Consider the following 21,916-nt stretch of genomic DNA (forward strand, 5'->3'; position numbering starts at 1 on the left):
GTTAAGGAATACTTTCTCTATTTCGATATTACTTTAGAATTCTACAGTTTGAAGCACAGACTTACGGCCGTTCCCAATATTCAGTCTATCTCTTACTTAAGATAAAAAGCGTAACTTTAGTTGACTTTTCTGTCCCAATAAAATCGACGGTAACTCACCTTATCCGTACACGCTGTCTGTCAATGGGACGACGTATAGCTTACGAGCCATAGAAGTTTGTATGGAAATTGCAATTCACGCGTCCCAATATAAGGCGATAAGAATGACTTATCGGGTATATAATATATTGGGACAGCTACGGATTATTGACAGCTTATTACTCACACTAGAAGGTAGTAATTTATCTCTATCTGTAGATAGTATATTGGGAACGGCCGTAAGTTTCCATACTGGTATATAATTATTATGTTTACTGTGGTATAGAGGCAAGCATTCATATGATGAATATGGATGTTTGTTTCCGAGTCATGGATGTTTATATGTATTTATGTATGTTTAAGTAAGTGTATTGTATTAAATATATCGTTGTCTTGCAACCCATAACACAGGCTATGCCTAATTTGGAGCAAGATAATTTGTGTAAAAGTGTGTCAATATTATTATTATCTCCGTTAGAGATGTCCTTCTTTCTAAAACACGCATTGTTTGTTTCTACGCTAGTATAGTGTAAGTTTGTTTTGGGAATGTAGCGACCACCCTCAAGCTATTTAATACATATTATATTCATCCCATCACTAGCTCTAATAAAAATGGGCTCAGTTGGAAATAAGCTGCCAGCAGTTCTAGGTACTTGCAAAATTATTACAATTACTTCTCAACTCCTTCGACTTAATTAAGTCTTAGATCATTTATATGTTTGGACTATGACAGCTGTGAAAACGTCAAAAAAAATGTATAGAACTAACCTCTATTTTGAGCAAGTCATGCACACTAACACAAAGTGTCGTGCAAATCGCTAGTGTAAGACGTAGCTTGTCACGCATACTAAACTAATATGCCTGACCTTTTATTATCGGTTGTCTAACAGCAAGAGACTCCAGCCTAGCGAAACTCTCTAAAATATATAAGATGTGGTGTCGTGGGACACCAGGTAGGAACGAAGTTTCTTCGGCTAATGTAGAATCGACACAATTTGTAAAAAAAATGCACTAATTAAATAAATAATTGTTTATTTTTCAAATCAGATTTTATAAAATTGTAAAAATATTTTCAAACAGAGAACGTGGCGCCATCTTAAATAATGCCGTAGTAAAGTTACGTGGTCATCGAATGCATATTACCGCCATCTCTAGAAGGGTTTTTAAATTACGATACAGTTTAATGCAACCAAAATGTAATGTTATATAAATGTATGGAACAATTGTAGAGTTGCTATCCATCTTAATTTTTTTAAGTTATATTACATCTATTACTTGATTGCCAATGACAAGATTGTCAACCCTGCTAAGATTTCTTGCACTCACGTAATAAAGTCCATTAGAAAGAGAAAGGTATTATACACTACTCCCTTGTGTATACGACTGTCGCGCCTGCGCACGTCTCATTTAACGATTTTATTCCACGGACTTTTTCTTACGGTTTTACTATCACATTTTTTTCAGTTCGGTCCCGCAGCAAAATCCCTATCTCCTCCAAGCCAGCCGTAAGGAACTTTGTTCCAAAAAGCGATTCACTTGATTGTATGAAACGTGCAGTCATTGATAGATTGACAGATGACGGCTACAATCTTGTAAAAAACGGAGATGCGAAATCCACTACGTTTTTAGCAACTGTTCGCTTTCAAAGTTAGCCGGATTATACTTCGTCGCCAATCACCATACTGTAATTACTACTATTTCATACTTATGTCAAATGACTGCACGTTTCATACTAAACTAAATTTAAATTTTTACTTAGACAGCCCCTCCTCTTATTACGTAGTATTTACATACTCTTTGCGAGTGAAATTAAAACATTCATGTGTCTTATTCAATCTGTTAGTTTTAATATTATAAATAGGCACTCAAATTTTATTTATGTGTATAGAAAGCGTGTATAAACATCGTATGAATTTTGCAAATCATTCCATTCTTGCGTCATATAACGGAAGGAAGTACCATAGTTATTTGTGAAAGTTATGTAATTTGTTAAAATCACGTGATGCCTATTGCATAAAAGTTTTAAGTCATATTGTCATGATATACTATGTCTCGACTAGGTTATGGCCGTTTTCATGTTTGCGTTTCAAGATAATTAATAATTAATTAATAATAACATTAGATACATAATAGCTTTAAGGGTAAATGTATACACTTTCGTAATAAAGTCCCAGCCACTGTTCAGGCATTATCTATAAATAAATTTAAATTTAAAAATAATTTTATAAAAAAAAAATGGCTCTGTCGTAAATCCTACCACTCCACAGCTGAATATCTAAGTGATCGGACAGCCTGGAACTAGATTATGATTATTCTATAGCGATAGAAATGACTGTACAATAATGTATATTTTTATTGAAGAGCGCAAAAAAACTGCTGGGAGAGTTTCTTGCGCCCCTTCTTCTGAGAGAGATCTCAGAGCGCCATTTGTTTCCGAAGCAGTAATAGTATCTAGTATATTAGAAATGATATCAAAAAGTATTCTAAAGGAATCAATTTTGAGAAACTAAATGCATTTTATGCCTTTACACCTTTTATGACAACAATGTTTACGAATACAATTTAGGTTTTTGCTATAATCCCTACTATCCCTACTAATATTATAAATGTGAAAGTAAGTTTGTTTGTTACGCTTTCACGCCTAAACCACCAGACCGATTTTGATAAAATTTACTACAGAGATAGAGTAGAGCGTGCAAAAGGACATAGGCTTTATTATTACCTTTTATTGCAAAACAATAAATGGAAGGGTTGAAATAGGGGATGGCAGTTCGTATGGGACTTTTTCGTCATTATCGAAGATAAAACAATGAAACTTTCTATTTAGGCACTTGATTAATAATAATTTAAAAACATTTGTTCGAGCATTTTTAAAACTTTACTCATGTAGGCATGGGTATGAAATAGGATATTAAAGTTCGCAGGGGAATATTATTAAAGAGACTGTCCACAATGACAAGGGATATCCGCTATATTATAAAAGAGCAATTTATTTGAAAAGTATCCTATAAGATAAAAAAAATGCCCAAAATAACTATTCAATGCGGACGAAGTCGCGGTTTAAAGCTTGTATTTTATAAGTACCTGATAGGCGGATTAAGGCTGGAAGATAAATTATGTATACAATAAATGAATTCAAAATATTAATAATACTCTTTTTCTGAATTCCAAAATCGTTAAGATATTTAGTTAAAATAATTGGTAGAAAATTTTATTAAAGTGAAACTTTTATTACATCGCGTCTCAAACGTTTTCGTCTGTGTGTTGCATGTCGCGTGACGGTCGGGCGGCGCCTATAGTGCGCAGCAGCTGACCGTGTAGTGTATAGACTATTACTCATTTGTGTCAGTGCTCCACGCTATTTTGTTTGTTTTTGTCAGTGTTTAATGTAAATGTTGTTTGTCAGTGTTTATCGTTTCAATTTTCCAAGTATAAAATTAAGATCGATAAAGCGATTTTTGTACCCTTAATGGAATATTATTCCAAAAATTTTTAGTTAAATGTCTATAATGTGAAAAAAAGTTTCACTTTTACCATGGTTTCATAAAACCACACAATCCTTTTTTTTGCAGACTCCACGTTTTTTTTAAATTAAAATCTATAGCAAATTCATGAGTTTTATTTATCTAAAATTTTTTGAAAACAAAATTTACGACCGATGCGGGACTCGAGATGTCGCGGATTCGAGTCATAGAGTCGAGAACATAACAAATTGTTTGGAGTTGGTACCGACTAGCTTCGGACCATTCGGAGGTCCACCATCAGGGTAGGTGCAGTAAGTTCCGGGTAATATACCGTCTCAATAAGCCTAACTTTTAACAATTTAAATTGATGAGTAATTGATTGGCTAAATAAGAAAATGTTAATTTTAAAAGTATCAAATTTAGTTAAATGTGTGATACTTGTGTTAATAATGTTTTTAAAGTAATTGTATATACATATTCCAGGTTTGGTGATGAAGGGGAGCTGATGGTTGGCAGTCCATCTTCAGCCATGGTGCCGCCAATCGCGGTGCCCCTGACCTCGCCAACCCCACCTGCTGCAGCACCGCCAAGTCGAGCACCAGTACCGCCAAGGTAATACTGGCACCAAACTGGTACCGATTAGTTCAAATCAGATTTGACAACTTACAACGCAGAATTATGGAATCAAAAACTATCACCGATTCAAAATAGTATGCGCAAGAAACTCAGCGGGCTTTTTTTTTTCTTAATTAAGTTACAGTGGGTATTTGTAGTAAAGTACAATTAAATTTATAATTAAATAGGCTGAGGGCGTTCGCTTAATTCCCAGTCTGTGGTATAATTAAGAAAATCATTTATGTTATAGTAACCTTTACCACACAAACTTCGGTAACTTTGTTGAGATTGTAACGCATGATTTTTTTTGCCATTTAGCTATTTCTAAAATATATTGAAGTAGGCGTAACTTTGCGGAAATCCATAATTATACAAATGATTTGAGTTTTCTTTAGTGTTAATTCTGCAAATATTTGTCTTTAAACAATTCGACACGTGTTTCGCCTCTACACGAGGCATCCTTAGGATGAGGATATCCTTCATAACATAGTTCATGGTAGGATCCACAGTACAGAGCTAACTGAACTATTCATACAATTACGAGTGCCGTCAGTTCGCACTAGACACACGTCTCTATTCCAAGTCCCGCTGAGTCATACTAATTATTATGAAAATTCGGTAATCTGTTGCACTCTATGCAACTATAATAAGCAATTCAACAGTACTGTACTTTTTAATAACAGTAAAGGCTGCTTTAAAAGGAGTGTTAATAAAAATCTAAAGGAAGGTTAAATTTAGAGTAATTCACAAACACACACGCACACACACTTACACACACACACGCACACACACACGCGCGCGCACTCTCACCATACCACACACGCACAAATATCATGTCTTATTATAAATATTGTAAATCCGTTGTTAGATGTAAGTCCTACAAAATAGTATTATTATAACGTAATTTAAGTTCTGTGGATTTTGTGATGTTTTAAATAAATAAATAAATGAGATTTTGGCGAGACAACACGTCCTGAGGATGCCTCGTGTAGAGGCGAAACACGTGTCGAATTGTTTAAAGACAAATATTGGCGGAATAAACAGTAAAAAAAACTTAAATCATTTGTATCTTGCTTGTTTATCAATCAAGTTTATATTTATTTTTATCTTATATCTTTTGTATTTTCACAAAACTACTTATTCGTTTCAAAATAAAAACTTTTCTTTCTTTCTTTCTTTTACCAAAGTCGTTTTGATTATTCAATAGAAATAATGTAAGTATTGCAGTACGTCGACTAATTCAGTTGGCATCTTGGAGGAATTCTAACTGGTAAGGTAATGCACTGTAATTACTGTGGACAGCGTATTTAATTACATCATGATAATTAATTGAATAATGCCGTGTAATAAGACAATGGTAATAAGTTTCGTAGAATATGTGTTTCGCAACGCATACCTTACCCTATTTGGGTATTGGGTTTGAATATATTTTTAAAAAGAACAATTAAGTACTCTGTTAGGAATTTCGTAATTATGTTTGCACGTGGAAACGATTAAATGCAATTTATACAGTTGAAACCATTTCTTGGAATATAAAAGAAACTAAGGAAAATTTTACCGCCCATAATTCTGGTATATATACCACGCGGTATAATGTTTAATAAAAAGATTCGAAATGTTTTTCGGCGTCATTAGTTGTATTTAATTGCGATAAGTTTGTAATGTTTCAAATTAGTTATGTATTCTTTTTGGATTATATTTTATTAAAATAGTACATTATAACTCTCAACCAAAATCTCACAGGTCAAAAAAAGTTGTGCATAATGGGATGTGTTTTACTCGATATTTGTATGTGAACAAAAGTTACGTCTGAACAAAAAAACAAAATTACACTCGTAATATAAAACCAAGTGTAATATACTTAAATCAATAACCGCCGCGATGGCAAGCGTCCTGATGGAATGACGCTGGTGGCTTGAGCACGGATAAGGGCGCTGGTGTGAGACGCGACTTCCGTCGACACTCTGGGGGCCTACTTCTAAAATCGATATTCGATAAATCGTGGTATTAGTCGTATCGAATCGTACTCTTAGTTACATCGTAATCAATGTCGAAACGATGATTAAACGAACGAAACATTATTCGATATTATCGGTCCTAACCCTACTCTAAGTTGAAAATGTCAGAGACGAATATTCGAATTTCACAAATAATCAAACGTCACTTTTACGATAATCTCAACGACACCTTCTAGGCTGCCGATGCTATTATCGTTTCAAGTTGTATATATATATTTGCCATACAATGTACATACTTAATAACTTTGCTTTTTTTTACATTTTATTATCCGCAAGTTTTGTATTATTTATTCAATTTTAAATGGACATATTATATTCGTTACATATTTTTTTAACATTTACATTATGTGTAAATAATACCAAATTGGTGGTGCAGAGTCTGGCATGGTCCTTAGCGCCTAAACTATGTTTTGACTTTTGACATTTAACAGCGACATAGCACAGATAATGTTTAGGTTTTAACATATTTCATTCACACTAACATCGTAAAAAAATCAAAATATTAGTCTATGGTAACGATAAACGATAGGGAATTCGAATAGAGTAGGATAGTTGCGATATATTCGGAGTATTATCGTATTGTTCCGAATGTATCGTTGTCGATTTTGCGAGTAGACCTCCTGGCTCCTTCTGATGTCCAAGTTACGTCAGTTGGTGCTGGGGCTGCTGCTTCGACTGCTGAAGACAGCAAGCGTCGCAAATATGTTGGTCTCAATGAGTCATACATATTTGTGGCATTGGGTGTCGACACTAAAAAGTTCTATATATTCGCGCCTCAATAAGGCTACTAGAAACCCAAGCGCTGGTAGCTATTTCGGTCAACGGATCAGCCTACGCTGGTACTTTTCAACGTAATAATAGTTTTAATTTTATGTAGTCTGAGTTTGTTTTTTTTTTGTAAATATTGTTACAAGATTTGTTTTGTTTGAATAAAATACAATAAATTATTAATAACTGAAGTTCATCAGGTGAATAAACATGAAACTACGAATACAATAAAAAATATGTAATTTATAATACTCAATAAGAGAAGTACACATATTTTTTCCCAAATGTAAATTTTTTGGCGGCCTTACTTAAATGCATCATTTCAAGCCTCGCACATTCACTTTGTGGAAGTTGGAATTTCACATTTTACGTAATGTCCGGTCATCTGAGCACTCCCCGTGATAGATGCGATAGAAGATACAGAGAGAACCCATATCTCTAAGCAATGCTTTAGAATCAAGACATTGGGCTTTTTTGAGAATCCTGAGCGGCTCTGCATTGTAATTGACAGGTCGTATGACTTTGCTCATCTCGTAACTTTTTCATTTCAAATAAAACTCGTTCGTAAAGCTGCATATAATAAGTGGAATCGGCAAGAAACTCTATAATTCATTTGAAAGGATTATAATACGAATAAATACTAGTATCAAATTATTAGTAACATTTATATACAGTAAAGATCAAAACAATTAAAGACTAAATAACAATTAAAATGCTACTCTAAAAAGCTAATTTCATCAATATGATATATTATGGAAAAAGAGTTATTAAGGCTACTATCCCAAGAAAACGCCAAAACAGCGCATAATTGAAACCATTACTTTACGGTTTATATAAAGCTTATATTTTTACACAAAATAATTATATATTTATACAATATGAGACGAGAATTCATTTCTTCTTTCCATTTTTTTTATTTTTTTGGGACAGTGCAAAAAAAAATTACAAACTACGCCTAACTTTTACAGTTGGAGCCATGCTTAGAGTTTAGATAAAAATTGTACGAAAACTTATTAATTGTACACGAATACTATTTAACATGAGATAGTTTTGTAAAGAAAATTGTATTATGTTTGTTATAAATTAAAAATGCTTCTAATTCTCTATTGAATCTATGGCGATCTTGTGCGAGAGAGGTAACCTAGCTCCGCTCGATTCCTCAAGGCCATTGGCTCGGTCCCCAGCCTTAATGCCATCATAGTTCACCTTACCAAATAGTTTCTCTTGTGTAAAAATCTGCTTGATAAAGATTTTAAATCTATCTAAACCCAATTCCGCAGTGTGTTTTGGAAAGTCATTGTAAACCCTCTCACACTCAGACAATTTTTGATCGAATAATTATCCGAGTCGGAAGATTTTTTACTATACCAACATATCTTTTTTTTATGAAAATAAGGGACGATTCAGCGGATGGTAATTGATACGCCCTATCCATTACAATGCAGTGCCGCTCAGGATTCTTGAAAAACCCAAAAATTCTGAGCGGCACTACAATTGCGCTCGTCACCTTGAGACTCATTTGCCCAATAATTTTACTAGCTACGGCGCCCTTCAGACCGAAACACAGAAATGTTTACACACTTCACGGCAGAAATAGGCACCGTTGTGGTACCCATAATCTAGCCGGCTTTCTGTGCAAAGGAGCCCTGGTCTATAACTAAAAAGCCAATAAATGATTTCAGACCAACTCCAGTATCCTGGTCCTACGCGGAAACGGAAATGACGCGGTTCCCGTCGAGGATAGACCAGCAGTTCACCACCGCGATGACGTTCATCGACCAGATCGGAATCAAGATCATCAGAACGACTGAGCTCGTCACAGATATACTGAAGAATACTGTCAGAGCTGTTGTTGGAGGTTAAGTCTTACGCGAAAGGCTTAAGACAACAGATATATATCTAATAGATATCTTATAGATAAGATTTGCCAATGAGATATTATAATGTGCTCTTATAAGATTATACACCGCATTTGCATACAACAATACAAAATTTTTATTAATAGGTCATTAAGTAATTCTTAGCGTGCCACTGTAGGTTCACCTACAGGGTGTCCCACAGCTATGCCGCCACATATGCAGAGGAGGCACCTTAAATATTGTTGATTTTGTTTTATGAAAATAACGGACGAGACGAGCAGGACGTTCAGCTGATGGTAATTGATACGCCATGCCCATTATTACAACGCTCAGTCACCTTGAGACATAAGATGTTAAGTCTCATTTGCCCAGTAATTTCACTAGCTACCCGTCAGCCCTTCAGACCTCCCAGAAGGAGCCTCCCACTGTTATTTTTTTTTTATTTCGTGTGATGGTAACTTGCGTTCATTATTTTTCATAAATTTTGAATAACTATGGTCCTTTTTCCACATACCAAAATGCTCCACAAGTTTACAGAAGCTTTCTCAAGATGCACTATTCTTGAAAGAGTTCATGTCAAGCACACTGTTTTGTCAAATATTTATAATTAAAAATTCATGTGAAATTTTAGATATAGTAATATTATAAGACATATTTTGTAAAGATTACTATTTTTTATAATATGGCAATACGAATTTAAAACAGTTAATTCTCCCATCCTGATACGAAATACTTTTAATGTTTTAATCGCTACGATATTAATTGTAAACATTAATTAGGCCATATTTATTTTGGTAGTTCTTACCTTTATTCGAATATTTACTTAAAAAATTGAAGAAATTATTTTGTATCCAACATTACGCATATGTAAGTATTATTTTTAAGTGATTATGACATGAATTAATATACTTCAGCCACGGACGAGAACAAAAAATAAGGACTCCGTCATAACAGTGTGGCACCAAAACAAGCCGGTAAACGTGTAAATACATAGCCGCACGTATACACTTACACTAATACAAGCCGATCGGCCGCCATTATGAGATTTGCCATCGTCTGTGACAGATCAGTTTGCGTCGCAATAAAATATTTTAAAAATGCCGTCGTGCGTTGTGAAAAAGTGTAAAAACAATAATATAAAAGTATTTGTGGATATATGATTATTTAAGGGTGACAAAATTATGTAACTGGTATACTCGGTAACCGCACACACACTAGCATAAAGGTGCTTCACTTGCTAATATCACGGCGCGGAGTCCTTCTTTTTTTACTAGTCCGTGACTTCAGCATATCTATAGATATAATATTCTATATAATAATTATGTTAAGTAAAGATATAGCAATGTAAAAGTCAGGTAAGTAAAAACCTTCTTATAAGCAATAAATTATTTATTATTTAAGTAATTAGGTAAGATTTGATATGTGAGATAATTAACTTAAAGTACTTATGTTTAAAATGCCTTATCATTTATAGCTTTAAAAATCTAAGGAAAAGACAACTTAAGACTCTTATAGGTATATTTTATACGTCTCGACAGTCTCCTGCTGTTAGGCAACGCATGAAAACAGGTTTATTACTTTAGTGTGCATGACAAGCTATGCGTCAGTTACTTTGTTTTTGTGTGCCTGCGTTGCTTAAAATAGAGGTTAACTGCTTGCCGCTATTTTTTTTCGATGTGTCCACTGTCACAGACTATTTAGACGTATTATTATTTAAGCAAATAATGATAAAAAAATAATTGAAGTGACGCCGTCAAACGTTTCTTAATAGACACAAAGAGGATGTAAATACTACGTAATATTAAGAGACGGGACTGCCTAAGTAAAATTTGAAATTTAGTTTAGTATGAAACGTGCAGTGATTTGACATAAGTTTGAAATAGTAATTATTGCAATACTATGGCGACGAAGTATAATCCGGCTAAGTTTAGGACGTAGTTGAATTCGGCTTTCTCCGTTATTTACAAGATTATAGCCGTCATCTGTCAATCTACCAATGACAGCACCTGTCATACAATCGAGTGAATCGCTTTTTCCTTAGAGAGTTTCGCGAGACTGGTTAAACTCTTTTATTTTAATTAAGACCTACGACGTCTCGTCTACTAATACTATCCCCCTTATTCATAATAGTCTGCTAACTTAAAGCATTGCTAATTCTCACTCTGCCTTCTTCTATTGACCTAAGTCAGAATGAGAAAAAACACTCCTTAGCGGCTGTTTAAAGTTAGCGGACCATTATTAATAAGGGGGTATGTCTAAATGTACTTAATAATATACAGCTTATTTACTGTCCCGATCTTTTGTCATGTAAAATTAGAATCAAATCTATTCAATCATTATTCTTGCGTTGCCCGTAGGTACATGTACGAGTAACATTTAGAGAAACTGACAAAAATTATGTAAAGCACATTTTTCGATTTGATATAATTTATAAAGAACAGCATATATGCTTAGTTAAAATGTTCAATGAACAGTTTTTACTTTGTAACAATTCTGTTTTATGAGAAAATATGTTTAAAAATATATCTACAATTCGACAGAATTCTGTCGTGTTTTAGAATAACTTAAAGACTAGTTTATAAAATAAAACAACTCAAAAATTATCTGTGTTTTATTCTCAGTAATTTATTGTTTTTCTTCTATCACTCTTATGACAGTGAGTGTTTCGATCACTTTTCTGACCTGACCGTCTCAAACTAAAATCAGCATCAGCATGTAAACGTTCTTCCAAAGTGCGCTATTCAACTACCCATTCCCAACTTCCACTACCCATTTTTTTTTAAATGTCGAGCGGAGAAATATATTTCATCATCAGCCGGAAGACGTCCACTGCTGGACAAGGGCCTCCCCCAAAGACTTCCACTACGATAGGCGTGCCCTCATGCAACGTATTCCGGCGATCTTGACTAGACCGTCGGTCCATCTTGCGGGGGGCCTACCAACACTGCGTCTTCCAGCTTATCTCATGGTAAATAATGACCAATGCAGAGGTCATTACTAAAACAACCCCAAAAGTATGAGCGGCACCGCGGCAGCGATAAAATGCAACCTCATTAGCCCAGTAATTTCATTAGCTACGGCGCTCTACAAACCAAGCCACAACAATGTTTGCATATAACGCTGCCTGACGTCAGAAAAAGTGAAAAAAGTTTCCATCTAGACGGTATCCTGCGCAAAGAACCACATCCCATTGGTATCATGAAAAGTGAAATGGGCTTTTTGATATTTGCAGGTCGATACGATGGATATCTTCATAAAAAGCGTATACCTGAAATGATAGTAAAATATCCTCTGAATGTTGCAGAACTTCCAACAGCAACAGAGTATGGGAGACTGATCACTTAGGCGTCTGGGTTAACAGCAGTTAACCCATACGCCCTCTTGTCAGCAGTATGAACATATTTTTTTACGCATGTAGGCACATAGGTCTTTCATGTTTTTGTTGAAAACTGAAATAGTACACTTCAGCAATGAGAAGATGCTCACCAGTACCAACTCCTTCAATTTTACCACATACCTATAACGAAGCACGGTTCTAATCATCCAGAATCAATTAGTCATCTCCAGCTTGTCTCTGGCGTTGCTTAGTGTATATATTATTATCAAGGCGAAAGGTAGGAGGTACTGCAGGTAAAAATTGCGAAATTTCACCGGCACCATGTTGCAGTCTGCCATTCCACAACCGAGTCTTTCACCTCGCACAGCAGCTTTGTGGAATAATTGGCCTACTGCAAAGTTCTCGAACCGATACTACTTTGAGACCTTCAAACTTGGAGCATACTGTCACTTCAAAGGCGAGCAACACAGGGCAACACATCTGTAGACCAATGTTGATGCAAATGTCCAAAAGCTTTTCAGATTGGATTTGCTTGTCATGCTCCAGAGCTGTATTCCACAGGTCCAGATGAGTTTTGTCATCAGCTTATAGACAATTTTTTGCTTTTTTTGTTTTTGTTTGAGGAGTTGAGCCCAACCCAGCCGCTTATCTCAATGAAGTCCCTGGTATTTTACATAGCTGCTAGTAGAAATTTCCTTACCATCAAGATACAATACTGGGTTGCCTTTTCAGATAAAATACGGTACATTTATGATATGCACCGATAAGATTAGGCTTTTATCTTCGAGATTTTGAGCCATTGGTCAGATTTATCAAGACGGACCTTATGTTTTTTAGTTCTTATGATGTTTTTTGTGAATTTATTACTATAATTCATTACTGCATGCATTTTAGTCAGCATATTATGTTGCCGTCGTAAATGTGAGATGAATAGCATGGACCCAGTACGGAATCATTTAGCACAAATGATTGAATATAATCTTGCTCATAACTTGGCATTTACTTTTACATGAAGAATTAATTTAGCAGATATTTCTTAAATTAGTCTGTGCTAATCGTTTGTAGCAAATGCACGCCACTATTCCAATTTGAACGACGACTAGAGTTGGTTATATAATATGCTGTCGCCGTCTCGCTAATTGTGAGAGTAGGGACCATTCTAATCTCTGGTTATGGTTCTTTGAAGGTACCCGTGTCGTATCGTCCTGGAAACACCGCGCAAGGAAGAAGACATGCAAACTTGAGTCTCTTGGAACTGAACAAGGATAATTTTTCCGAGAGATGACACAACTTTCTTTAGACAGATTGTAACTGATTTTGATTGATGACTAGTTGTAAAAGTTTTGTTTAGGGTATTAGATAGATACATATTTGCTCAAAGTACTTATTCAATATACCTGCTGAATAAAGATCAGCTTCATCTGTGAGGGTCACAATCATTAATAGTTATATAGTGATACAGAGTTAAATTAAAACCAGTGTGTTTTAGGACCACACAACAGAACTGAAAACTTTACTAAGACAAGGTTAATAATATCACGAAATACAACTATACTCTCTCTACCCACAAAACAAAGTAAAGTTTTTCCTTCAATAGAACGTCTAAGGTCCCACTCAGACTAGACACAACCTTATACGAAGAGCTTGAAATCCCTACTTGACCCGTTTGCTTGAAATGAAGTGAATAGTATTACTATGTGCACGTATATTCATAGAAGGGGTTTTCTTACGATTAAATGTAATATGAGAAATTGATGACAAAACTGACCATATTTTTATGAAAATAAGGGATGAGACGAGCAGGACGTTCAGTTGATGATAATTAAGCTGGTGGTAATTCGTACGCCCGGCCCATTACAATGCAATGCCGCAGCGGCACTATAACTGCGCTTGTCACCTTGAGACATAAGATCTTAAGTCTCATTTGCCCAGTAATTTCACTAGCTACGGTGCCCTTCAGACAGAAACACAGAAATGCTCACACATTACACAATTCAGCATTCAGAAAATAGGTAGGTACGTTAGTCAAAATCTTATTCAATTAGGTTTGAAATTGACACAAATTCAACACTAGTGTGTCTCAGTCCAGCGCCCGTCTGTCCTTATTTTTCTCTTTCTTGACTTAAGAGCAATCTAACTCTAACAACACTCAAGATCCGTGCTGGAAAATAGCTCGTTTCCTCTGGCAAAAGGGCCGTTAATTAATGACATCGCGGTGAGAGATAATTAGACATTAGTACCTATAAGGACTTAAGGATATAGCATTTATGTATATATACAAATAGTGAGTCAAATAGCTCCCACTTAATTACTACAAACCTTTCTCGACCTCACTCTCTAAAACCATACAAAGTTTGTCACAACAATTTGCTATGAGATGTTGAGGCACAGGCCACTTATTGCAAAAGTGGTAAACGTATTATTTAACGGTAATACAGAACTACCTAATTTGATAATAAAAATCACAAAGTTATTCGTAAAGTCGAATTATTGCATATAGAATTGTTATATAATTGCATGAAATATATTATAAAAGTACCGATGTGCAATGCAATAAATCGGTACGACTGCAAACGGCTGGAGGGGTACATCCCTCTTCCTCACTACCGCACCCTATCATAGTTCTATCTAGTTGCTAGTAGCAACTGTACTAAATACTAAAAACTTTGTACTTAATATACCAACACAACTTTTCTTGGAGTTTGGTAAAAAGCGGTTCGTGCTTGAGTTAAACGCAATTGCACGGTTTCTAATTCTCATGGTTCACTCATTTAGCGTTTTCATAATTACCTTGTAGATTTATTCACATTTTAAATTTTCCCATGTAATTAGCTAGTTATTCAGATATCCTAGCATAATCTCGGTAGTTTTTTGTTACAGAAAATTAGCAATCTAGTAAAAATAATGTATTTAATGTAATTTTTAGCTTTTCGGATACTTATAGATTATTATTTCAACTAACTATGTCACTAACTAACTGTGACAATGACAACAGATCAGGTAAAAGCACATTCAAATCGATGTAGCCATTTCTGAGATTACCAAGATGAGATGGCCTCGGTGTGCCTCGGTGTACCTACAAGAAGAACCAGCACTAATTATAAATTGTTTCTTTTTTGCAATTTAAGTAATGCTTCACGTTTTACCTGATTCCTGCCGCCGAATTCCACCGTCGCACGACACGCCACAAATTAGGATATCATCTCCACCATCCCGATATGTGGCGGTCCTCCACAGTGCTTTTAAAGGAGCTCTCTTCCACGTACTTCAAAGCAGTGGAATGAGCTTCCTTGTGCGGTGTTTCCGGGACGATACGACATGGGTACTCACAAAAAAAGCTCGGCCTATTTGAAAACCTTCCTCAAAGGCCAGCAACGGTCCTGTGACTCCTCTGGTGTTGCAAGAGAATGTGGGCGGCGGTCATCACTTAATACACGCTTCCACACGTCCCGCTTACAATTTTAACATATATCAGTAGAATGATGTAACTGTGGTTTTAAAGAAGATATTGAATTTTTTTTTGGACAATAATTACATAATTATCTGTAACTGAGGTCAAATATAGACCGCAGTTACTGATAATAACGACATATCATTGTGAAGATGATATGACAATGAATGTTTATAGAACTGGCCACAAGTAAACAAAATAATAAAAACAATACCTACTTGTATAGGTATTAAAGACCGATAAAAGAGTGACATATCAGCAGATTAACGGCCGTTCCCAATATACTATCTACAGATAGAGATAAATTACTAACTTCTACTGTCAGTAATGAGCTGTCAATAATCTGAAGCTATCCCAATATAGCCGATAAGTCATTCTTATCGCCTTATATTGGGATGCGTGAATTGCAATTTCCTTACAAACTCGATAAGTTTATTGAGACAGAAAAGTCAACGATAGTTACAATTTTTATCTCAAGTAAGAGATAGACTAAATATTGGGAACGGCCGTTAGGCAAGCTACATTTCGTTCACGTGAACATTTAGCGGTCAGGAAGCTTTGTGGCCGGCGGGTGCCTCATAATTTGACCAAGGCCCAAAACTCCGTCATGTTGATTGGTGCAGTGATATGGTTGAAAGATTATTTTTATGAATATACGGGACGGGACGAGACGTTTAGCTGATGGTTATTAATACGCCCTGCCCATTACAATGCAGTGCCGCTCCGAATTCTTGAAAAGCCCAAAAATTCTGAGCGGCACTTCAATTGCGCTCGTCACCTTAAGACATAAGATGTTAAGTCTCATTTGCCCAGTAATTTCACTAGCTACGGCGCCCTTCACACCGAAACACAGTAATGTTTACACATTTCTGATTCACGGCAGAAATAGGAGGCGTTGTGGTACCCATAATCTAACCGGCATCCTGTGCAAAGGAGCCTCCCACTGGTATGGGACAAAGAAAACTAAATAAAAATAGATAACTACAAATACGATAGATCATATAATCATATCCTCCTAATATATCAAACCGAACTAACCTTAGTTTAACTTACTAGAGATAGACAAATCTATCCTTTTACGCTTACTTACATTCCAATAACCTATTGAAAGATAGCATTGGACTCTTTATTGGACATAACTATGGATATATAAGATCTTGTCATTAAACGGTGACAGCAATGTATCCGTAAGTTAAACTAAGGGTAGATAGGTTATTGAAAACGGCCGTAAGAGTATGTTAACGGAAGAGTAGATTTAACGGAGGTCACTCAAACGCTGCGTTTGACAAACTTACGGGTGCCAAAAGCTGGATTTACTGTTATGATCCCGAAATAAAAGACAGTCTGCTCACTGGCTGCATCCATCCACTGGTCAGTAATGCCACCTTCGCAGACGAAACTTCCATCATAACCAGCCATATTAAACATGAGGTTACTTCAGCCACATAACAAACACAGCTGAACAAAATAGACCAATAGCTATAGAAGCAGACAATGAAAGCCAGCACCTGCTAATCTGAACAAATAACTTTCACTCTTCGTCAAGGCAACTGCTCCTTTGCATCCTTGACTAATGAAACTTTGCCACAAGTGAAATCGGCCTCCATTTGGATGGGAGACTTATATGGAAACATCACATCTTCCATGATCTGTATTGGCTCCTGGAAAGCGCATCCAAACTCTCAGTGGAAAACCAGGTAGTATACCGGCAACTTTGGATTTATTGATACAATCCATTACCCAATGGCAAAAAAGCCTCCCTGGTAAATTAATTATTATGCATTAAATAAATAAATGAAGACGTCTCATGCTGTTTTGCGTATTCACCTAATAAACCATAAGCTTAATATAGGGAGTCTCTTGCAAGAATTTCAGGGGTGGATACTGGATAGTCCATCTTTGGAAGGTTAGCTGTACACTTGCTCTTGTTTTTCAAAGAAATACAAACAAAAATGTAAATATTAACCCTTTATAATATTATTAAATTTAAGGATTGGTCTCCGCTGCGCTCCAACTAGAAACCGCACAACCTAAGAACAATAGCTTCTTTATTGCGGCAACTATTGGATGCTTGTGTACGTGGCATCTTGACACTCAATGGCATCTTTCAAATTTTGTAACATACGATTCGTTTTATTTTACATTGAAATTAATAAAATACAAAATACTTACTGATGATAATATGTGAGTCCAGTGTCTTTCTTATTTGTTGTTTAACCAGGCATTTTAGTTTAAATTATTAGCAAAGTTTAACACAGAACATGACGTGGCAAGTCAACATCACACATTGTTAGAGACTGGCTCGAGTACGCCCACTTGCGCGTAGTAATTAATTGCCGCACTTTGCGACTACGCCTGCGGTATCTAGTTGGAGCGCAGCGGAGACCAGTCCGTAAAGATTTAACTTTCATAAAACTCATATTAAATGAATAATGATTAGACACAAGTAAAAACTATCTATTCTATATATATCTATTGTTGGCAATAATAATAATATAATATTATTAGTTTGCACGGTTTCGTGAAAAAGAAGATAATTCAGTAGGTATGTATCTACCTAGGTAATTTTATTTAATGTTAGATCATTTATAGACTATGACAGCTGTGAAAACATCGAAAAAATGAATAGAACTAACCTCTATTTTGAGCAATTCACGCACACAACCACAAAGTGTCATACAAATCACGAGTTTAAAACGTAGCTTGTCACACTAAACTAATATTCCTGGCCTGTTTTTATCGGTTGTCTAACAGCAAGAGACTATCTAGACGTATAAAGTATTTTATATTTAACTACCTACACACATAGCAACTGTTCATAAATATTAAAGAAACATGTTTCTTACTGCTTTCTGAATTAGAATTCGACGAATTTAACCTTCAGTTATTGCTGTGATATTTAGTTCCTTGACCTTGATAAGTAACAGAAATAATTATTAATCAAACTGCACATAATTTTATAAGTCTATTGTTTATGATCTTTGTAATATCATAGCCAAAGCTAAAACAGTGTTAGCCCCCCCACAAGACCGACAGATTTTCTGGATAAAATGTTTAATGAGGGCAGCACAGGACCGATAGTCATGGAAATCTTTGGGGGAGCCTTTATCCAGCAGTGGATGTCTTCCAGCTGATGATGATGATAGCTGAAATATAAGAGCAAACTAATTTCTGATACAATAATTGATTGTTATTTATTAGTAGGTAGGTAATGTAATATTACAAGTTGTTCTTTGTAAATCAAACAATTGAAACAGTTACTTACTTAAAATGACTATGGTTATTGTCTAGGGTTCTGTTTAATCACTTTAAGCTAAACAAAAACACATAAACCTTAATAATACTTATCACATTTTAAACAATGATTACCTATGTCTTAATAATTGGTTGTTCTAGAAATAAATTTGTAAATAACTGTTAATTAAAATGAGAATGTTTAGTTTTGTTAAAGTTCAAATTACTTAAGCTTACATAAACACCTACTTATCACTTTTAAAACATTGATATACAATAAATTGATGGTCTCTAGAAATACATTTATAAACAAACATTTATGAGATTTCTATTTTTGAAATGTTCCATCAATCAAAATTTGAATTTATGATAGGAGACTAATATATCTATACTTATAATAAATCTGTAGAGACCAAATTTCTGCAACAAGAAAAAAAATGTGTAAAACCGAGTCAGGGGGGTGTAAGAAGAGATATAGAACAAGTCCTGATTTTTTTGGAATTTTTTGTTTCTCTGTCTGTCCTGTACAAACTAATCACACTACCAATAGTTTCACTAATCTCTGAAACTATTGGACCGATTTAATCACAAATAAAACAACAGAACAACATTTAAACAGAAAATATATTTTATATTATATATTTTTAAATACATCATAGTAACTTTCATATACATACACATACATCATGAGATTTTTTCTTTAATGTTACACAATATTTTATACTTAAAAACATTAGAAGCTAAATCTAATGGAAAATTGTGGCAAGGTTACATCATTAGCAATTAAGTATCAATTATTTTAAAATTACTGTAATAGTACATTATTGAACAATTAGGTTTGTTACATTATTATTAGTAACAAGTACTACTAAGCTACCACTAGCAGGCCTGTCTTCACCCCTTTGCCATTTATGAAATAGTTCAGCGACAAAAGAGAGAGGTGTCCAAGTACCAAAGTCAGCTTTGGGCATCCATTTTCTGTTCATCTCAGTATCTAAAGTGACAGGTAATATTGCAACAGCAAGAGAATTATCAGGCAATCCGGAATCTTTAGCTCCAAGAGATTTTGTGAGTTGATGAACAGCGGCTTTGGCCATTCCGTATCCAATCATTCCTGGCGTTCCCTCTAATGCTGCTTTAGCACCAGTTAATGCAAGAAGTCCTCCTTCAGCAAGATATTTGGCAGCTAGAGTTGCCGCAATACTTGAACTCCATACAGACTGTCTCCACATTAAGTCTGATTGTTTACACAATTCCTTGGCCGCGTTGCCTCCAGCCCAGCCACCAGCGACGCAAATCACAGCATTCACTTTCTGACCTTGTAACGCGGCACCCAACTCATTGACGACGTGTTCCTCTTGTTGCAACCAGGAACCATCTTTTGGTACGGTTATATTTACGTCTGCCTTGTCGTTTGGGGTGAGATCGATATTAGCAACCCAATAATTAGAGCTTTTGAAATGATTCACACATGCTGAACCCAATGCGCCGCGACCACCGTAAACAACGATTCTGCCACTTGCCATGACGACTGCTCTAGATTGTAACTCACAGAAAACTAACAGTTAATCGGGTAAAAGGCACTGTACGTACTGTAGTACGAGAAGCAACAAGTGATTTAACTGACAATCGATAAGCAGTGAACCGCGAAAGTTACCTACAAATTTAAACTTGTTTAGTGGAACATAAATTTATGAGTAACTTGTTAAACAGTGAAATCTATTTAATCAAATAATGTGCTGCTTGTACGTTATAATTTTTAAGCACGTTACGCACTACTATCTACAAGCTCTTAGCCTGTAGCTTAAAGTTTAAACTTGAAACTTTCAAAAATATAATGAAATAGATAAAAGTCAAAACAATAAATTAGTGACACTTGACATATTATATGTGACATTATATTTAACTTTTTTTTTGGAGTTTATGGCCTGGTCTCTAGACCTTTAGGCCAATTATATTTAACTACTCACCTTTCACCAATGATTACATAAAACATGGATATGATATAACCATAACATACGTAAAGTTTGACATGTTTTGAGCACGAAATATGACTGCCTTAAGAAGTGACGTGCCATTGCAGATCTTAACGATCAAATATAATCGAATATCGTATTATGTCCTACTATTGATTTATAAACAAAATTTAAACCCGCTATAATTATAGCTGTCTTGAAAGACACGTGCTTGAAGAAAGTTTTCTAATAATTTCATCTCCTGCATTGCTTCTTAACCCTCAAAGAAACCAACTATTGTTATAACAATATTGATAGGTAACTCTTCTCTGTCATCGCTGATAACACCAACATATATTGAATTAACCATCACCATCTACTTCGAAAGTCACAAGTAGTACGTATGTACGTAGCAAGTACCCCACCCAAATACCCAATCAAATGTTTGTCACAATATTAACTTTGCTACAAATAGTCCAAGAGCTCCCGTCATCTTGCGATTGGCGTGCGAATAGTATTTTTGTGATATTATTGTTTTCAAACATATCTGGTATGAGATTCCTTTAAAGTTATAAAAGTTAACGCCATGGTTTGAAATATTCTTTCCAAAAGTATTGATTTTGATCCATAGTCACCCATTTTCAGTAAATTTAACATATTAACATAACATAAATCAGTGCCAACGAAAATGTTGCCATAAAATAGATGTAGTTTTACCCAAGTTATGGGGTAATCCTTTTGTTTAAATTATGTTTCTATTCCATTATATTAAAATAACATACAGTGGGTATATTGAATACCTACCCGCTGTATGTATACTTATAATAAATACGGTATTTATATTTTTTATCTATTTCAACGGCATTTTTTCATACAAGCGTGCAGAGAACGAATTTGGGATCATTTTTTAAATCCATAACGGCCGCCGCGCCCAACTATGATTTCAACAATATGGTTATCGTATCCGAGGTTCTCGAGATCAAGATTAGAGCTTACTTTCCTCTTAAAGGCCGGTAACGCATCTCTTGACACCTGTTGTTGCGGATGTCCATGGGCAGTTGCCTCACCAGTCCTCATC

The 21,916-nt window shown here is 35.2% G+C and overlaps 2 protein-coding genes across 2 annotated transcripts in view; one reads left to right on the forward strand and one right to left on the reverse strand.

The window, feature by feature from the left end:
- LOC126978002 (uncharacterized) overlaps positions 1 to 11,464 on the forward strand; it is a 68,513-nt gene extending 57,049 nt beyond the window's left edge. The window contains exons 4-5 of the mRNA XM_050826734.1: positions 4,085 to 4,213; positions 8,685 to 11,464. Of these exons, the coding sequence (XP_050682691.1) occupies positions 4,085 to 4,213; positions 8,685 to 8,865 (310 nt within the window). The 3' untranslated portion in view covers positions 8,866 to 11,464. The remainder of the gene's footprint in view (positions 1 to 4,084; positions 4,214 to 8,684) is intronic.
- Positions 11,465 to 19,489: 8,025 nt separating this feature from the next.
- LOC126978011 (dihydropteridine reductase) lies at positions 19,490 to 20,710 on the reverse strand. Its single transcript, XM_050826744.1, has one exon. It carries the CDS (start codon positions 20,407 to 20,409, stop codon positions 19,705 to 19,707), a length of 705 nt encoding a protein of 234 aa, XP_050682701.1. The 5' UTR covers positions 20,410 to 20,710; the 3' UTR covers positions 19,490 to 19,704.
- Positions 20,711 to 21,916: the final 1,206 nt, after the last annotated feature.

Source organism: Leptidea sinapis, chromosome 46 (genome assembly GCF_905404315.1).
Source record: "Leptidea sinapis chromosome 46, ilLepSina1.1, whole genome shotgun sequence".
NCBI lineage: Eukaryota > Metazoa > Arthropoda > Insecta > Lepidoptera > Pieridae > Leptidea > Leptidea sinapis.